Here is an 18,410-nt window from a genome sequence, read left to right as displayed (position 1 = left end):
CGGGGGGGTGGGGTGACAAGGACATTCAAGAGCCCCATTGGAATGTTCTCATTCCTTTGGTTTTTCTCACACTGCTCTCTCTTGATATTTTCTTTTTTAGATGTTTATATTTTGCCTTCTTAATTATGTTTTATGTTTACCTATAATATGGATTGTCTTACAATTCCTCTTATCTCCCACAATGCACTGGGAGTTGGTTAAAATGATTGTCAATTCCATGATAATTGGTTAACAAATATTTATAGATTGAGTTGAACTTTCTTCAGCATAAATCCACCTTTTACGCACCCAGTCACATAGTAACTGGGTTCTGTAAAAAGTAATGTAGTGAAAAACATTTTTATTACGTCTTCCAATTCTTTGTCTTTTTTGGCTTGTCCACCAAAAATGTCCACACTCAGTGGCAATGGAAGATTTTAGTGGTTGTCACTAAACTTTTAAGAAAAGAACATATTACTGCATTAGGATATGCACATTTCCCAGATGGCTGGGAAATCTAAAGACAATCCAATGCAACATATATGGAACCAGTTGTAAATGTCACAAATAAGATTGTAAATTGTCCTTGTTTTACAGTTAGTTATAGTATGATCAGTATTATAAAAATACCATAAACAAAGTGAAGTGAAATGAGACCATGGATAAGACTTAAAAAATGTTTGTTACTCCTATCTAGTTCAGATGGATATAAGTGATGATTAGCATCTTCCAAAATACCTTTGCCAGTGCACTGAATGTGCCTTCCTATGAATTTGCTAATTTCAGCAAGCTAACACAAGTCCTTTAGGAGAAGGTAGATTTTAAACCCTAAATAAACCAAAAACCATAGGTTGATAATTTCCTTCTGATCCTTAAAATTACTTTTTGATCCTTTGGTTCATGTAGTCAAGCTTATCATTTGTTGGCAACTCACAGTTAATGGTATATTAAATTATTTCATATTAAATAAGTTTAAAGAGAATGAGTTAATTCACTTCGAAGTGACTTGAATTATGATTCAGTGATATTATCTTCCCAGGGTAGATCTATTTCTATAGAACTGAGATCAAAAGAAAGGCACAAATCTTAGTTTCTAGTCTTTCTCTTGTAACTGATTGGTCAGTGTCCTTATCTGTAAAATGTAATATAGGTCATAACAAGTAGCTTCCAAAGTTATTATAAATATTAGGTTATTTAATATCTATTTATTTATTTTAGAGAGAGAGCATAGACACAAGGTGGGGAGAGGGGCAGAGAGAGACTCTTAAGCAGGCTCCATGCTCAGTGGGGAGCCCCACAAAGGGTTCGAGGGGGCTTCATCCTATGACCCTGTGACCTGAGCTGAATTCAAGGGTCTGAGACTTAACCGACTAAGCCACCCAGGCTCCCCTAGATTATTTAATATTTAAATTCATCCCTGCTTCATCATTTCCATCACTGTTATTACTACCTAAAGTATTTGTTAACTTGGGCACTTAAGAAAAAAATAAAATCTGATATAGATTTTAAGTGATTATTTGCCTCCTGCAGAATACCTTTGCAGGGGTGTCGTTCGCCTCTCTGCTAGTTTTCTTACTTAAGGTATTACTGTTTGTAGTTGTCTAAACTTTTTTGGAATTGATTTATTGGATCCTTAATCTTGGCCTCCTCCAGCCGTCCAGATCGTCTTCGGGACATTGCTGACCGCTTCAATGTAGACCATGATGCGGTACTGGACAATGTACTCTATGCACGTGCATATACTAGTAAGAGCCCCATGCTAAGTGGATGCTTAGGCTGTTTTAAGGTTGGCAGCACTGGTTTATTATTTCGGTGATACGTATAACTGTTCTTTTCATTTTACTTTCCTCCCAATTGATTTAGTCAGTCCACAAATGTTATCTATCCTCTGGCAACTCCTTAGATATTAAAATGCCTTCAAATGATTTCTTGTTCTTTGTCTTTGAAACAGAGAATAACATTCTTTTTGGATAATGTAGCATTTGGCATACATACTAAGGCAGACTGGAATCATATTTAGTAAAGCCATAAGTAGGGGCGCCTGGGTGACTCAGCTGGTTGAGTGTCCGACTTGAGCTCAGGTTATGATTACCTGGTTCAGGGTTTCAAGCCCCACATCGGGCTCGCTGCCGTCAGCCCAGAGCCTGCTTTAGATCTAATGTCCCTCTCTCTCTCTGCCCCCCAAAACTTGAATAAAAAACTCCATAAATAATTAAGAAATTTCTTTCTTTTATTTTTAAGATTTGTCTATTTATTTTGAGAAAGAGAACACCAGTGACAGAGGAGCAGAGAGAGAAGAGGAAAGAGAATCCCAAGCAGGCTCTGCTCTGTCAGTGTAGAGCTCAACCCGGGGCTCGAACTCACGAAACTGTGAGATTATGACCAAGAGTCGGACACCTAACCGACTGAGCCACCCAGATGCCCGAGAAAACCCTTTCAGTCCTCTCTGTTGCCTGACTCCAAGAGCATACATGATCTTAGCCTCTGCTTCTTCTAGCTTTTATAACATTTTCTTCCTGCATTTCCCACCAGGTGAACATCAGATGGAGCTACTTGATTACGTAGCAGCAAAGTTCCACGAAGAGGCTGGCATCTTCAAGCTGTTGGTACGAGCTTTTCAATACTGCTCCCTCACAGAGCTACTTAACTTACCATTTTTCTCCTATTAATTCCAATGCAGATTAACTTCTTTCCATTTCCAAATGCACATTTATTTTTACGTGAATCCCGTATAGATCATTGATTCAATAATGGCCCTTTTTCGAGTGGATTTCAGCGGTCGTGGGGAGTTGGCTGAACGGCAGCAAAAATTGGCCCAGATGTTGTCACGACTCCAAAAAATCTCAGAAGGTAGATTTTTAAAATAAATGGTACTATCAGAGTTGCATCTGTGACTGTTGAGAAGGCTTTGCAGCATAATGTCAGGAGGCAGTACATTATTTAAAAATAAAATTCATGGGACCACAGCTCTTTTAGTAAACCAAAATACTGATTTTAAATCAAAATAAGGTACCTAAGAAGTAATAACAATAATAAATTTAATGTATGTTATCAATGAAAAAATAGGAACATAATATTATTTACAAAATAAATGTATAGCATAGTATTCCTAAACTCTGAGATCTAAACAATGAACTTTCATATTGCCATTCTCTTAGTCTCTCAATTTTATTTATTGATGCAGAATATAACGTGGCTGTGTTTGTGACCAATCAAATGACTGCTGATCCTGGAGCAACTATGACGTAAGCCCCAATATTCTACTTTTATGTTTCAGTTAATATCAGAAAGGTTAGTGAAGAACAGAAAATAATTCCAAAATGATCAGTTCTGATGTGGGGACAAATATATCACACATCACTCTATTCCACAGTGCCTATTACTTCATAAATTCAAATATCACTTGTTATCCAGAATCTCTAGTTCTTTATAAAATAAAGCAACAGTTTAACCATTTTCAGGGATACTTTGGGCTCCCCTTTTGTCTAGGACTAAAAGGATATTTATTGGAAGACAATAAGAAAAAGATGAAAATTTATATTCCATATACATGGATGGCTTCTATTGTACTAACAAGCTATCAGCCAAAAAACAAAAAGGAAGGCTCCCTATAGGAGATACATGAGATACAGTTGTAAGAGGCCCTGTGAGAGAAGTCTCCGGTTAGAAGAAACAGAGCTTCAGTTCACGCTAGGCATATTCAGAATCCGTTGAGGTGTCTGTGCACATCACAGACCTATTGATGGCTCTGCTTGACAGATGGCGGTGAACAGAAAGGCAAGGAGTCCTAAAATAGGATGATGAAAACAGAAGATTCAAAGAAAGATTAGTTGCCACACCATCAGACATTTTGAGCTATATGTATCTGAATAAGCAATCAAAATAACCCTGCATTCGTGATGTCAGTCTTTTCAACCAGCTTATATTTAGAAAAAAATTTTAACCAGAGAAAAGTTGCAAGTCAGTACAATGAATACACATATACCATTCACCAAGGTTCATCTGTTCTTAACATTTGCCAGATTTTTTCTCTCTTGTGTTTTGTGTGTGTGTGTGTGTGTGTATGTGTGTGTGTGTGTGTGTAACAACTCTTTCCCCATAAGTACACATATTCAAATGTGTGTGTGTGTGTGTGTGTGTGTGTGTGTGTGTGTATCTTTTCTGGTGAACCATATGAGAGGTTTTCCAACGGAACCATTGAGAATTATTTACAGATAATATGACACTTCACCTCTTACTACTTCAGCATATTTCCTGTAAGAACAAGAACATTCCACAGTAGAACTATCACAGGCAGAAAATGTAACATGGGCACACTAGTGTTATCTCATATATATTTGTATTCAAGTGTCTCCACTTGTCTCAGTAATGTCTGTTGTAGCTGTTGGGGTTTTTACGTTTTGTTTCTGATTCGGGACCAATGAGGATCACGCACTGCATGGAGGCGTTATGTCTCTTTAGTCTCCTTTAATCAAAACAGCTCTTCAGCATTTGTTAGGCTTTTATGACACTGACGGTTTTGAAGAGTACAGGTCAGCTGTTTTTCAGAGTGTCCCTCAGTTTGGAGGGTGTTTTTCCTCATTATTTAAAATATTAAACACTTTTGGCAGGAAAATTACTTAAGCAATAATATGACCTTCTCTATAGATCATATCAGGAGGCACACGATGTCAGTTTGTCCCATCATTAGTGATGTCAAGTTTTATCATGTGGTTAAGATGGTGTTTACAAGATTTCCCCATTGTAAAAGACCTTGTCACCTTTATAATGAATAAGCAGTTTGTGGGGGGATACTTTGAGATGTGTGTAAATATCGTGTTCTGCAATAAGCTTTCACCAATTGGTTTTAGCATCCATTGAAGCTTCGTGGTTAAATCAGTTATTGCTCTGGGGATTCCAAGATCGTTTTATTTAAAGCTGAGATGGGGAGTCTGGGTGGCTTAGGCGATTAAGCGTCTGACCTTGGCTTAGGTCATGATCTTGCTGTTCCCAAGTTTGAGCCTTGCGTCGGGCTGTGTACTGACAGTTGAGAGCCCGGAGCCTGTTTGGGGTTCTGTGTCTCCCCCACTCTCTCTGCCCCTCCCCAACTCGTGCTCTGTCACGCTCAAACCTAAATAAACATTAAAAAAAAAATTTTAACTGAGGCAATATATCATATAATAACAGATAAATGGATCATTGATATATATGCACTTAAAGGTGTTTGATATGCCAATGTAAAATTTGTAAATTGTGCTGAAACATATGTGTCTCTTTTTAGGCATTTTCTTTACTGTTTAAATTTTTTAAAGATTTTATTTTTTTACTTATTTATTTATTTATTTATTTGAGAGAGAGAGAGCACAGGCAGGGGAGAGGGGCAGAGGGAGAGAGAGAATTTTTTTTTTTAATCTTCTTTTTTTTTGAGACAGGGAGAGAATCTTAAGCAGGCTCTACGCTCATCACAGAGCCCAACATGGGGATCTATCTCAGGACCATGGGATCATGACCTGAGCCAAAATCAAGACTCAGAGGCTTAACTGACTGAGCCACCCAGGCACCCCAAGATTTTATTTTTAAGTAATCTCTGCAGCCAATGTAGGGCTCGAACTCAAAACCCCAAGAGAAGAAGTCACATGCTCCACCAGCTGAGCCAGCCAGGCGCCCCTCTTTAGGCATTTTCTAAACTAATCCTAAGAATATTGCTGCATCTTCTGCAATTTATATCTCTCACTTTTCGATACTCTTTTATGAGTATTTTCTACTTAATCACAGGAGATTCCAATGTGAAAAACATTAACTGCATGAATGGTATTAAGCAAGTTAAAAAGATCGAGGAGGGGGAAATCAATCATTTATTCATTCAATAAATACTTATTGAAAAATCTCCGATAGGGGCTCCTGGGTGGCTCAGTCAGTTAAGTGTCCGACTTCGGCTCAGGTCATGATCTCACCCTTCGTGGGTTTGATCCCCGCGTCAGGTTCTGTGCTGACAGCTCAGAGCCTGGAGCCTGTTTCAGATTCTGTGTCTTCCTCTCTCTCTGCTCCTCCCCTGCTCATGCTCTGTCTCAAAAATAAATAAAAACTATTAAAAAAAATAAATTTAAAAAATCTGCTATGTATCAACATTCTGGGAATTCACTAGTAAACAAAAGACTATGAATCTTGCCTTCATAGAGAAGAAAATAAGTGATGTCCACTTAACTCAGAATTGTGCAGACTTGGTAGGTCATGCATTGCCTGTAGTCCTCGAGTGGTTAAGGCAATCTTCTCTGTTTTATAGGGTGTCTTTCATACACAGGACATGAAGTACTTCACGAAGTGTAATTTTAAACTGAAGAGAAATGGAAGATTTTTAGGGCTCACTTTAAAAAGAGAAAATGACTCATTGGCTCAGAGGGAGGAAGTGGGTTGTATTCAAATAAAACAGTACAAGTTAAAGAGCAATGTTCTTTCTTCAGGTGTGAGGAGGGAACACTGCAGAGGCCAAAACTGTCTATCTAGAGTTAGAAGGCAAAGGAGATCTGTGGAAATCGGGTCAGATAGGGGTTCTTTTTCTTATATTTGTAGAAAGTTCAAAAAGAATAAAGCCATTTTGAATTGACTCCAATAAGACAGTGAAAGGAGAAATAGAGAGGTGACAGGAAATAATTGAAGGAGCGGAGAGGGGAGGAGGTTTATAATGAAGTGAGCTGAGAGCCAGAGAAGGTAACAAAGACTAGTATTTTTGCTGGGTGACTCTGCTTTGAAACATCATCTTCTCCACTGAGCCAAGTTGTGAGCAATCAAACTTCACTATAATTAGTATATTCTGAAGTATATTAAATTATAACAATATAAATTAAGTGCACGTCTTCATATAAAGCACATAAATTGCCACAACTCAATGAAAAAGAACAAAAAAGTACAGGTTTAAACTAAAGGATCTCAAATGGTATTAGAAAACCTCCCATAAAGAAAATCTTTGTTTCTCAGTGTTGAAGGACTCCAAGCTGCAGCTCGCCTGGGACCTGTCAGAGAAATAGCACTATAATTGGTATGAGTCCCCAAGTATGCTGACAATAATTGAGGCTTATATCCCATGCATTATACTTGATGGCACATCGTATTAAAAAGGAACAAAATTATAGAGGCGAGGAGCTGCTGTCTCATACAGCAGAGCTTTAGCTCCCAGACAGGCTCACAGATACAGATTTTAGAACTAGAATGACCCAGCTGATGAAGGCCTGGAGATAAAAAGTGAAAGTATCAGCCCACAAAGCGCCGCGCCGGGGCAAATCATAGGAGTAACAAATAAGACCACCTACTTCATTTGTGTATTTGGTTTTGCTAAGACAAAAGGTCATCTTAGAACATTGGCAGTCTTGTCAATGTGCAGTCACTTTATTCTCTAGCAGTGTCACCCACTGATTCAACGTCATTTGCGTAAATTAAGAGGCAATGTGGTTGAAGAAAAAATGTTAAGCCAAGCTCACAAGCCTGGTGACCTTGAGCAGGTCATTTAAACTATTCGAACTCCAGGGGTGCCTGGTTGGCTCAATCAGAAGAACATTCCACACTTGACCTTGGGGTTGTGAGTTTGAGCCCTACAATGAGTGTAGAGATTACTTCAATAAAATAAAAACTTAAATAAATAAATAATAAAAATAAACTATTTGAACTGCATTAAGAGATTAAGAGGACTTTAATTTATTGATTGCTTACCATGTGCCAGGTGCTTTTATGCATCATCTTATATAATTCTCATATCCTCCCAGCATAACTCAGGCTCCCTAGGCCCCCCTGTTCTTTCTATCAAGCAAATCTCAGAATATTGCTACATGTCCCCCTAGCCCAAAACCCAGAATTCCGTCTTTAAAGTCTGGAAAAGAGTGTAGATGTTTCTGCGTACTTTATGAGAAAATGGTGGGGGTGGGGGGAATTACTTAACAAAACTTCTTAAATATACCCCTTTTAAAAAACCATCTTTTCTTGGGGCACCTGGGTGGCTCAGTCAGTGGAGCATGACTAGTGATCTTGAGGTTGTGAGTCTGAGCCCCATGTTGGGTGGTGTAGAGATTAGTTAAAAAATAAAATCTTTTAAAGACAGTTTTTGGGGGTGCCTAGGTGGGTCAGTCGGTTAAGCATCTAATTTTGGTTCAGGTCATGGTCTCACAGTTTGTGAGTTCGAGCCCCATATCAGATGAGCTTGAGCTCTGCTTCAGGATTCTCTCTCTCTCTCTCTTTCTCTCTGCTCCTTGCTCACTCACAATCTCTATCTCTCTCAAAAAAATAAAAAATCTTTGGGGCACCCGGTGGCTCAGTTAGTTAAGCATCTAACTCTTTTATTTTTTATTTTTTATTATTTATTTTTGAGAGAGAGAGCCAGAGCATGAGTGGGGGAGGGACAGAAAGAGAGGGAGACACAGAATCCCAAGAGAGGTTCCAGGCTCTGGGCTGTCAGTACAGAGCCTGATGCAGGACTCAAACTCACAAACTGCAAGATCATGACCTGAGCTGAAGTAGGATACTTAACCGACTGAGCCACCCAGGCGCCCCATCAGCATCTGACTCTTGATTTCAGCCCAGGTCATGATCTAAGGGCCATGAGATTAAGCCCATGGGATTCTCTCACTCTGCCCCTCCCCTGCTTGCTCATGCTTTCTCTCTAAATAAATAAATAAATAAATAAACATTAAAAAAAATCTTTTCTCTTTCCCCCAAATTCTTCTCTTTTTGCAGTACTCTTCTTTCCTTATCTTCCCTTAATCTCAAAGAATCTTCCTCATTCTTGGGCATGTTCACTCAGCCGTTCTCTCCTCAGTATACCCCTTCTCAAAAATTCCATCCAAAAGCTTCCTCTTTAGCAAGTCCAAAGTGCCAGGAATCCCAGCTGTCCCTCAGGGACAGTACCAACTTGCCCTTGGACAGGCCCCTGAAGGTCCCCACTCCAACCAGTATTTGAGGTAGATACTACTATTATTCCTAATTTGTAAAGGAGGAAATAGAGGCTCAGAGTATCTATTTGCCCAATCATACAGTTTAAAAATGGGAGCTGGAGGTGCCTGGATGGCTCAGCCATTTAAGCGTCTGACTCTTGATTTTGGCTCAGGTCATGACTTCATAGTTTGTGCGGCTGAGCCCTATGTCAGGCTCTGCTCTTGTCACTGTGGAACCTGCTTGGGATTGTCCCTCTCCTCTATCTGCCCCTCCCCTGCATGTGCATGTTCTCTCTAAGTAAATAAATAAAACCCGGAGCCAGGATTTGAACCTAGGTTCAAATCAAATCTTTGATTTCAAAGCTGATGCTCTTTTAGCCTCACTGCACTATGCTCCCTATGCTGCTCCTAGGAAAATGTAACCTGCCCTACCGTCACCACAATCTTGTGCTTCATGACCCCAGCACCCTGGTTTGAAGGTCAGACTGTTTTGGGTCTTACCCTCAACAATGTAATATGCTGTGTCTGTTAAACCAGATGGGGATAAGTGACATAATCTCTCTTGGCCCCTTTGACCCACCCCTCTCTCTTCCTCCTACTCATCATACTCTCCCATCCCCTGTGAAAAGGAGGAAAGAAGAGAAAAAAATATATGAAAGAAAGGGAAATAAGAATAGGCTAAAGGAGGGATGTGGGTGGTTTTCTGAAGCTGTTTTTACTGGATCAGAAATAGAAGTAAATTAAAGCCTTCTCAAAGGATGCGGAATGCTATACCTTCTCGTACTTTACTTCAAGCCTTAGTTATAACTGCTAGAATACTCAAGAAGTTCAAAGAAACTTTAAGAGGGGCGCCTGGGTGGCTTAGTCGGTTAAGTGTCCAACTTTCGCTTGGGTCATGATCTCGCAGTTCGTGGGTTCGAGTCCCGCGTCGGGCTCTGTGCTGACCGCCAGCTCAGAGCCTGGAGCCTGTTTCAGAGTCTGTGACTCCCTCTCTCTCTGACCCTCCCCTGCTCACGCTGTCTCTCTCTCTCTCCCAGAAATAAATAAAACATTTTTAAAAAATTAAAAAACAAAAGAAACTTTAAGAAAAGTTTCTTAGTCTACATGTCATTGAAAGAGTGACTGTTTTAACTGAATCATTTAATTAAATAATCAAGCTACCATTTGTTTAGTATCTCTCATGTGCCAAGATCAGTGTAAGGGTAGGGCTAATGTACATAAGTGACCTGGTACAGTTCTTGGCATGTAGTAGGCTTTCAATGAGTTCTATTAAATATGTCTTGAATCCTCATGATAGCCCTAAGAGGTAAAGTCTTTTCGTTCCCATTTTACAGTTAAAGAAACCAAAGTTCATAAAGCTAAGTAACTAGCCCAAGGCAACACTGATAATATGTGTTTGAGTCAGGATTGAGAAAGCAGATGATTGTAGCCACTGGGCTAATGTCTTACCTAAACTATTTCATTTTATTCTTACAAATACCCTACCAGTTAGATACCTTTATTCCCACCCACACAGCCCCCATTTATAATGAAGAAACAGACACTTAAAATGTTTGAACAATTCTCTGAGGTCACATGGCTGTGAACTTGAACCCAGGTCTAACTCCAAAGTTCATATACCACACAGTACATTCCCTTATATGCCTGGGGAGAGGTTGACAAGCTGTCATTTGAGAAACTTTGCAGGGATGTATCCATTACCATGGTGAATTGACCAGAGTTCAGGGCCCTCAGCCTTATAGGCAGAGATTTAATTTGGTTGCCTACTGAGAACCAATCTATTTCTCAGGGGCAGACTCACATTAATCAAGCTCAAGAGACTCCTTCATGGAGGAGAGATCAGAGGGCCAGTTTACTGATAATGAAAAATGTAACCACATTTGAGGTTCTTATAACCAGTGCATTCTCTCCTTGTAGGCAGACCTCTCTAGGAATTCAAATTTTAACCCAAAGTTATTTGCTAAATATGGAATTGAAGCAAAAGGAAGTCACTGGATAAGTTAAGAAGAGCATCTGCCACATAGTTAGGATTCAATAAATCTTAACTGTTATTATTATTACTAATACCCAGAGGAGAGAGAAACCATGAATCCCTTAAACTCACATGAAAAGTTTGTGTAAGTACATATGTACATTTTTTCTGGGGAAGAGTCTATATCTTTTACTAAATTAGCAAAGTGTTATAAGAAAGGTTAAGAGCATAAATTCTATGCAAAATTCTACACAGAATCCTGAACACCGAGATGAAGCAAGTAGAATTTGAATTGGCTTATATGCTCCCAGAGCTAAGGCTGTTATGGTATGTTAAAATCTAATTTGATTGCATATAACCTCTTAGTTTATGAATCATTTCTGAGGACATTTTTCTTCCCATAATATCTTTTCTATATGTTTTCCTAGTACGTTTAACATTCTGTAATTTATTTCCCCATTTAGTTCATTCTAAATCATCTCCCTTTGGAGGTAACATTCTTAACATTCAGGCTCCTCACCTCCAGTAATCAGTAATAAGCAGTAGTACCTATTCTCTTTTGTGCATAAGGTACCACACTGGTAACAGCAAACAATAATTTGCTAAGAAAAAAACATGGCTATACATCTAAATGCTCCACCTTCCTGTTCTTTAAATTATCTGAAACGAGGTGGGGTTGGATTACTTCAATTAGAGAGAAATTCTATCTCCCTTTATATTTACTTTTCTGTGAGAACACCTTTCAAAATTTCCTTGAATTATAACTTCTTTGAAGATGTGTCACAAATCTCTATCCAAAAGGATCTAGACCAGGGAAATCCAAATCGTCCTCCTCTCTGTTCATTCAACAATATTTATTCTGTGCTTTTTACATTACAGGTACTTTTCTAGGCACTGGAATTACAAAGAGGAATAAGGGTTTGGAGTAGAGTAGGGGACTGAGACCCATGGATTAAAAATTCCAATGTAGTGTCCTTTAAAAGAGGAATATATGGTGGAATGAGAGCACAGACAAGGCAGGCTCTACTCTGTTTCAGAGAATCAGGCAAGGTTTCCAAGAAGGGCTGACACTTGGTGGGCAAGTGGGTAAACAAACAAACACAGTGGGGAAGGGGCTTTCATTTACAGGGAAGTATGTGTGCAAAGGCATCAAGGTATGAGAGGACTTGGAATAAGAAAAAAGAAAAGTTTGAGAGGGAAGAAGGAAGGATGAGTACAATCGTAGATAAGTATGAAAATGGCAGAAAGAAGGGGAGGTTGAGGGAGCTTCTTCCTGAGAGCCCTCATTTTTTTTTTTTTTTTTTGTTATAAAGAAGCAGGCATTGTTATCTGAGAGGAAGGAACAAGAATGGAAAAGGGGGCTTAAGGAGACCAAGCCTGCTCGTATAGAATTACTAAGCAGTACTGAGAGACCAGCTGTGAGAAGCAGTAGCCATAGCTGTGGAAACTTCTCCCCACCCATTTAGCTTACTCTCCTTCTTGTCTCCCCTTGATGGAAATTTCTAATTGGACTAACTTCTGTGAAAGCACTAATCTTTCTATCGTCCAATATTCTTCTTGATATTTTTGTGACTTCCACACCTTATGTTCAAAAAAAAACTTTTTTAATGTTTATTTTTGAGAGAGAGAGTGCGAGCAGGCGAGGGGCAGAGAGAAAGAGGGAGACACAGAATCCGAAGCAGGCTCTAGGCTCTGAGCTATCAGCACAAAGCCCTATGTAAGTTTGAACCGTGAGATCATGACCGGAGCCGAAGTCAGACGCTTAACCCACTGAGCCACCCAGACACCCCTCAAAAATATTTTTGAGGACCCAGTATGTAGCTGGTTACTACAAAGTTAAATACAGTCTTGTCTGCCCTTAAGGAGCTTAGTAACAGGTAACAGAAGAGAGATTGAGGGGGAATATAGTAGATGAATAATAGCACTAAGGGCACAACACGAAAAGCACATTAGGGAAGTGTAAGTATAGTTCAGAGTGCACAACTTGATATGTTTGATATTATCAACATCTCAAGCAGCCTATCTGTATAGAACATAGGGCTCTTTTAAGACCTTGAAGAACCACTGATAATGTAGGATGATCTGGACCATTTAATTCCATTAAAAAAGAGTGGCATTGGTCTCTAAGCATTATACAGATAACTCAGCTCCAGCTATTTTATCCAACTGAGATCATTTTATTGCTTCTTATACCTTCAACTGCCTTGCAGAAAGCAACCTAGCCTTTTGACTTTTTTTTTAAGTTTTTCTTTATATTCCACTTAATTAACATACTATGTAATATTAGTTTCAGGAGTAGAATTTATTGACTCAACAGTTCGTACAGCACCCAAGTGTCCATCACAAGAGGACTCCTTGATCCCCATCACCTACTTAATCCACTCCCCCCAGCTTCCCTCTGGTAGCCATCAGTTCATTCTTTAAATCTTTTTTTTTTTTAAGGTTATTTATTTTGACAAAGAGCGAGCATGAGCAGGGGAGGGGCAGAGAGAGAGGGAGAGAGAGAGAATCCCAAGCAGGCTCCACACTGTCAACGAAGTGCCCCGTGTGGGCACTTCAGTTTGCTTTCTATAGTTAAGAGTCTGTTTCTTGGTTTACTTCTCTTTTTTGCCCCCATTTGCTCATTTGTTTTGTTTCTTAAATTCCACATATGAGTGATCATATGGTATTTGTCTTTCTCTGACTGACTTATTTTGCTTAGCATAACACTCTCCAGCTCCATCGACATTGTTGCAAATGGCACTACTAGGTATTTACTCAAAGGATACAAAAACACTAAATCAAAGGAAGCCATGCACCCTGATTTTATAGCAGCATTATTGACAACAGCCAAATTATGGGAAAAGCTCAAATGTCCACCAACTGAGGATGGGTAAAGAAGATGTATAGAGTTTTCTGACTTATTTTTTAAGTCTATTTATTTATTTTGAGAGTAACAGAGACAGAGCAAGTGGGGGTGGGGCAGAGAGAGAAGAAACGAGAATCCCAAGCAGGCGCCGCGCTGCCAGCACAGAGCCCGATGCAGGGCTCGAACTCACAAACAGATCATGACCTGAGCCGAAACCAAGTCGGACACTTAACCAACTGAGCCACCTGGGTACCCCAAGCCTTCTGACTTCTTAACTGCTGTCAGTCTTAACTGTGTCTGGCTGCTACTTTCCTGACAGTGGTTCACTCCAAAACTAATGATCTGTGTTTGTTCCAACATTGGACCTGCTGAATCTTAGCCAATCCTATCAGCCCCCAGCCAGGGGTCTTCTGGTCCTAACCCCTGAGCCATTTAACCTAGCAGCAGTTTGTAACAGCAGTCTCCTTTCCCAAAGAGCTTCTTATCCCCACCGCCTGCCAATCCATTTAACCTCATGCCAGTCAGCCACATCCTGCTATCTCATCCTCATGCTTAGAGTAACTAGAATCCTAAACACCATCATGGAACAAGCAGAATTTAAATGGACTTGTAACCGTATTCTCCCAGGGCTGAGGTTATTATGCTATGTCATAGTTTATTTTGATCAAGTATAACTTACTAGTTTATATTCAGTTCCCCTTATTGATGATTTCAAAGCCTAGGTTTTCTTTTGCATCAGCTGGGATGATTATGGGGGGGGGGTTCCCCTTCATTCTATTGATACTGTATATTACACTGATGACTTCCCTATATTGAACCACTCTTATATTCCTAAAGTACATCCTACTTGGTCGTGGTGTGTAATCCTTTTAATATGCTGCCAGATTTGGTTTGCTAGTATTTTATTGAGGATTTCTACAGCTTGGTTTTTGTAAAGGGTTCACTATTAGGGTTACTGAGAACCTTTCACCTCTTGCCAAGTGAATGTTAGTCCCCTAGTGAGTATCATGATGAGCATCAATAATATTTGTAACTACCTTGCAGTCGTAGTATATTATTTTAATTCATATGGTCAGATGTAGTAAAAACTTATCTTTTCTGTATCCTATTTTAGAAGAATAAACTTTAGGCTTAAGTAATAAAGAGACAGGTATTTCCAAGATTATTCTCACTGCAAATTCATAATGAGTGCAACATTGAACATAACAGTTAATGAATAAGAAGGAGGTTCTCAGTCTGTTCTCATTGACATCATGGCCTCATAAGGATAGCTGGGTATTTCTTATTCATTAGACTAGAATAATGCCTGGGACATAGTAGGCCCTTAATAAATATTTCTGATAAATAAATGAATAGATAATTTCAATCTTCGTATTTTATAAAGAAGAAGAATCACTTACCCCCAAGAATTATCCTAAGACAGTGAATAATGTTTTATTTGTGGTTTGTCCTTTTAAAAAATTAATCAAAACATAAACAGTTCATCATAGGACTGTCAAATGTCTGAAGTGTATGGCAACGGGGTATATAGCAGCTCCAAACCCTGCCCTACTGCATAGTTAACAAATGAGCCTCTGCTTGCCTAGAACACACACCTATCCCATCCCCTGCTCTTCTCCCCAGAAAAATTGCCTTGTAATTGCAGAGTTTACTGTATATAGTCCATATGATAAACCCTGAAAAGCTGTAGGGGCACCTGCATGTCTCAGTCCTTTAAGTGTCTGACTTTAGCTCAGGTCATGATCTCATAGTTCAGGAGTTCGAGCCACTCATTGGGCCACGCACTGACAGTGTAGAGCCTGCTTGGGATTCTCTCTTTCTCCCTCTCTCTCTCTGCCACTCCCCCACTTGTGCCCTGACTCTCAAAATAAATAAATAAACTTCAAAAACTCCTGAAACGGTGTTTTATTAATACAGTTTTCAGGCAGACCCCAAAAAACCCATCGGGGGACATATTCTGGCTCATGCTTCAACAACAAGAATAAGCTTAAGAAAAGGAAGAGGAGAACTGAGAATTGCCAAGATTTATGACAGGTAAATATTTTCTTTTTTTAAATTTTTGTTTATTTTTTGAGAGAGAGAGAGAAAGAGCAAGCTGGGGAGGGGCAGAGAGAGAGAGAGAAATTCCAGGCAGGGTTCATGCTGTCAGCGCAGAGCTGGATGCAAGGCTCCATCTCACAAACCATGAGATCATAACTTGAACTGAAATCAAGAGTCAGATGCTTAACTGACTGAGCCACCCAGGCGCCCAGTGTTTTCTTCTTTTTAATCAGATACTTGGGCATACGGCATTAAATAAGATTGCATCTCCTAAGAGTCTATAATTATGCCACTGGCAAATACTACATGCTTGAATTTCTTTCTCAAAAAGTATTCACTTCATTGTGAAGTCCCTACTATGGACTAGGTTCTAGGGATTCAGAGATTCTGTTGATACACAGACTTGTCCCCTGACCTCCCCAAGCTTACAGTAAACCTAGATGATGAAAGAATCAATTCCAACTGAATTGTGTCTGTGCAGGCAAAGTACAGAGTATGATAGAGATATAGTCTTCTTCTGCCAGGTTTTGTTTTATTTTGTTTTTAGGTTTCAGTTTAAACATCACTTCCTCAGGGAATCTTTCCCTAACTCTTACAGTCTAGGCTGTACCCTATACTATGCTTTATATTCTTTTGCAGTACTTTGCTTATTTAATTAAATATTATAAACAATAAATTTTTACAGAGAGACCTACTACACACCAACTATTCTAGGTTCGGGGGATAGAACAGTGACTAAAACAAAAAGACAAGGCCCTACCCTCATCAAGCTTATATTCCATTGGTAATGATTTATATAATGTATGTCATCTATGCTAGACAGCAAATTCCCCAAGGATAGAGGATGCGATTCTCTTGCTCACTGCTGTGTTCCCTCAGTGCCTGAGATGTCATCATGTACAATATCTGTGACTGATTAGCCAACCCTGAGCAACAAGACAAAGATTTGTAATAACTCTACCCAAAGGGGGAAAATCAGCCAAAAGGAAATCACATGAGCTCTTTTTTTTTTTTTAATTTATTTTTGAGAGAGGGAGAGAGACAGAGTATGGGACAGGTAGGGGCAGGGAGAGGGAGACACAGAATTGGAAGCAGGTTCCAGGCTCTGAGCTGTCAGCACGGAGCCCGATGCAGAGCCTGAACCCATGAACCATGAGATCATGACCTGAGCTAAAGTCGGATGCTTGACTGACTGAGCCACCTAGGTGCCCCACCACATGAGCTCTTAATCTGGTTTTTGCTATGAATCACAGTACTTATTTTTATTTTATTTTANCTCTCTCTCTCCTAGAAATAAATAAAAATATTTTAAAAAATTTAAAAAATATATTTTTTAATGTTTTTTATTTTATCTTTGAGAGAGAGACAGAGTATGAGCAGGGGAGGGGCAGAGAGAGAGGGAGACACAGAATCTGAAGCGGGCTCCAGGTTCTGAGCTGTCAGCACAGAGGACGACATGGGGCTTGAACTCACAGACCATGAGATCATGACCCGAGCTGAAGTCAGACACCCAACCGACTGAACCACCCAGGCACCCCTAAATCACAGTACATATTATGACCTGTAATTGAATAAATATTAAATAATCAGTTCCCCCATCTATCTGATTTTTATTTAGACCATTTTTTCATGACCTGTCCTTAGAAGCTACAATATACCAAGGCTGTGTTTTATGGACCTTCAGCAATCTAAGTGTTCTTTATTGAATTAAATAGGTAGTAGGATTGTTCCATCTTTCTACAGATATAAATTTCTTGGTCTATATCTTAGACAGATCCCTGTGCTTAGAACTTTCCCTAAACACTTTTCACTCTGAATTGCACCAGCGGGCCACATGTACTGCTCCCTCACAATAGGAACTGAGTCTGGTTCATCAATGTCCCCAGCACCTAACATGGTACTTGACACATAGTAGGAACTCAATAACCATTTGTTGAGTTAACAAATGAGTGAACTTCATATATATGTTCAATTGTTTGCATATTTTACCAACTCCTCCCTATTTGCAGGAACAAATAACTCCTGCAGTTCTACAGTCTTACTAGGGTTCTGCATACTCAATAAAGGGTAATCAAAGTTATCATAGAGGTTAGTAATGTCAAATTTCCATAAATTTGAATAAAAACAGCAAAACTAGATCAGAGCTTAAAATGTCAAAACTCAATTTGCTCTGCACCTTGTCCTCCTTTCTGGTCCCTAAAGATTTCCCACAAAGAATTCTTGACTTTAAAGACAACTTTTTGGTTGAGAAGATGATGATGCTAATAATGGTAACTAATACTTATTGAGTGGCTGCTATGTCCTAGGCCTTGCACCAAGTGCCATATATACATATATATATATATATATATATATATATTTCATCATTTATATCAACAACCCTAAGAGATGGAAGTCTTTATCCATATTTTCCACATGAAGAAACAGTTAGGTAACCATTGCCCCTCTGCAGTCTGTTTTACTTTCTTATTGGTTTTTTTTTTTTAACTTTATATATTCATTCTGAGAGAGACGGAGAGAGGGAGAGAATCCCAAGCAGGCGACCAACTGTCAGTGCAGAGCCCAATGCAGGCCTCAAATCCATTAACTGTGAGATCATGACCTAAACCAAAATCAAGAGTCAGACCCTTGACCGACTGAGCCACCCAGGCGCCCTTACGATATATTTTAAACA

General features: G+C 39.3%; 1 protein-coding gene across 3 annotated transcripts in view; it reads left to right on the top strand.

Annotated features, from left to right (window-relative positions):
• The window catches only part of DMC1 (DNA meiotic recombinase 1), a 37,746-nt gene that overhangs the window by 14,229 nt on the left and 5,107 nt on the right, over window positions 1–18,410 (top strand). Inside the window, exons 9-13 of one of the 3 annotated variants that reach the window (XM_077761978.1) lie at window positions 1,633–1,724; window positions 2,512–2,585; window positions 2,715–2,829; window positions 3,164–3,224; window positions 15,614–15,730. In XM_077761978.1, coding sequence (XP_077618104.1) covers window positions 1,633–1,724; window positions 2,512–2,585; window positions 2,715–2,829; window positions 3,164–3,224; window positions 15,614–15,730 — 459 coding nt within the window. Of the gene's footprint in view, window positions 1–1,632; window positions 1,725–2,511; window positions 2,586–2,714; window positions 2,830–3,163; window positions 3,225–6,241; window positions 6,316–15,613; window positions 15,731–18,410 lie in introns of those variants that run through there. The other 2 variants (XM_077761981.1, XM_077761979.1) reach the window with 2 other exon arrangements.

This window comes from Crocuta crocuta, unplaced genomic scaffold (genome assembly GCF_008692635.1).
Source record: "Crocuta crocuta isolate KB4526 unplaced genomic scaffold, BGI_CrCroc_1.0 scaffold193, whole genome shotgun sequence".
Lineage (NCBI taxonomy): Eukaryota > Metazoa > Chordata > Mammalia > Carnivora > Hyaenidae > Crocuta > Crocuta crocuta.
This window is presented reverse-complemented; position numbering and strand designations above follow the sequence as displayed.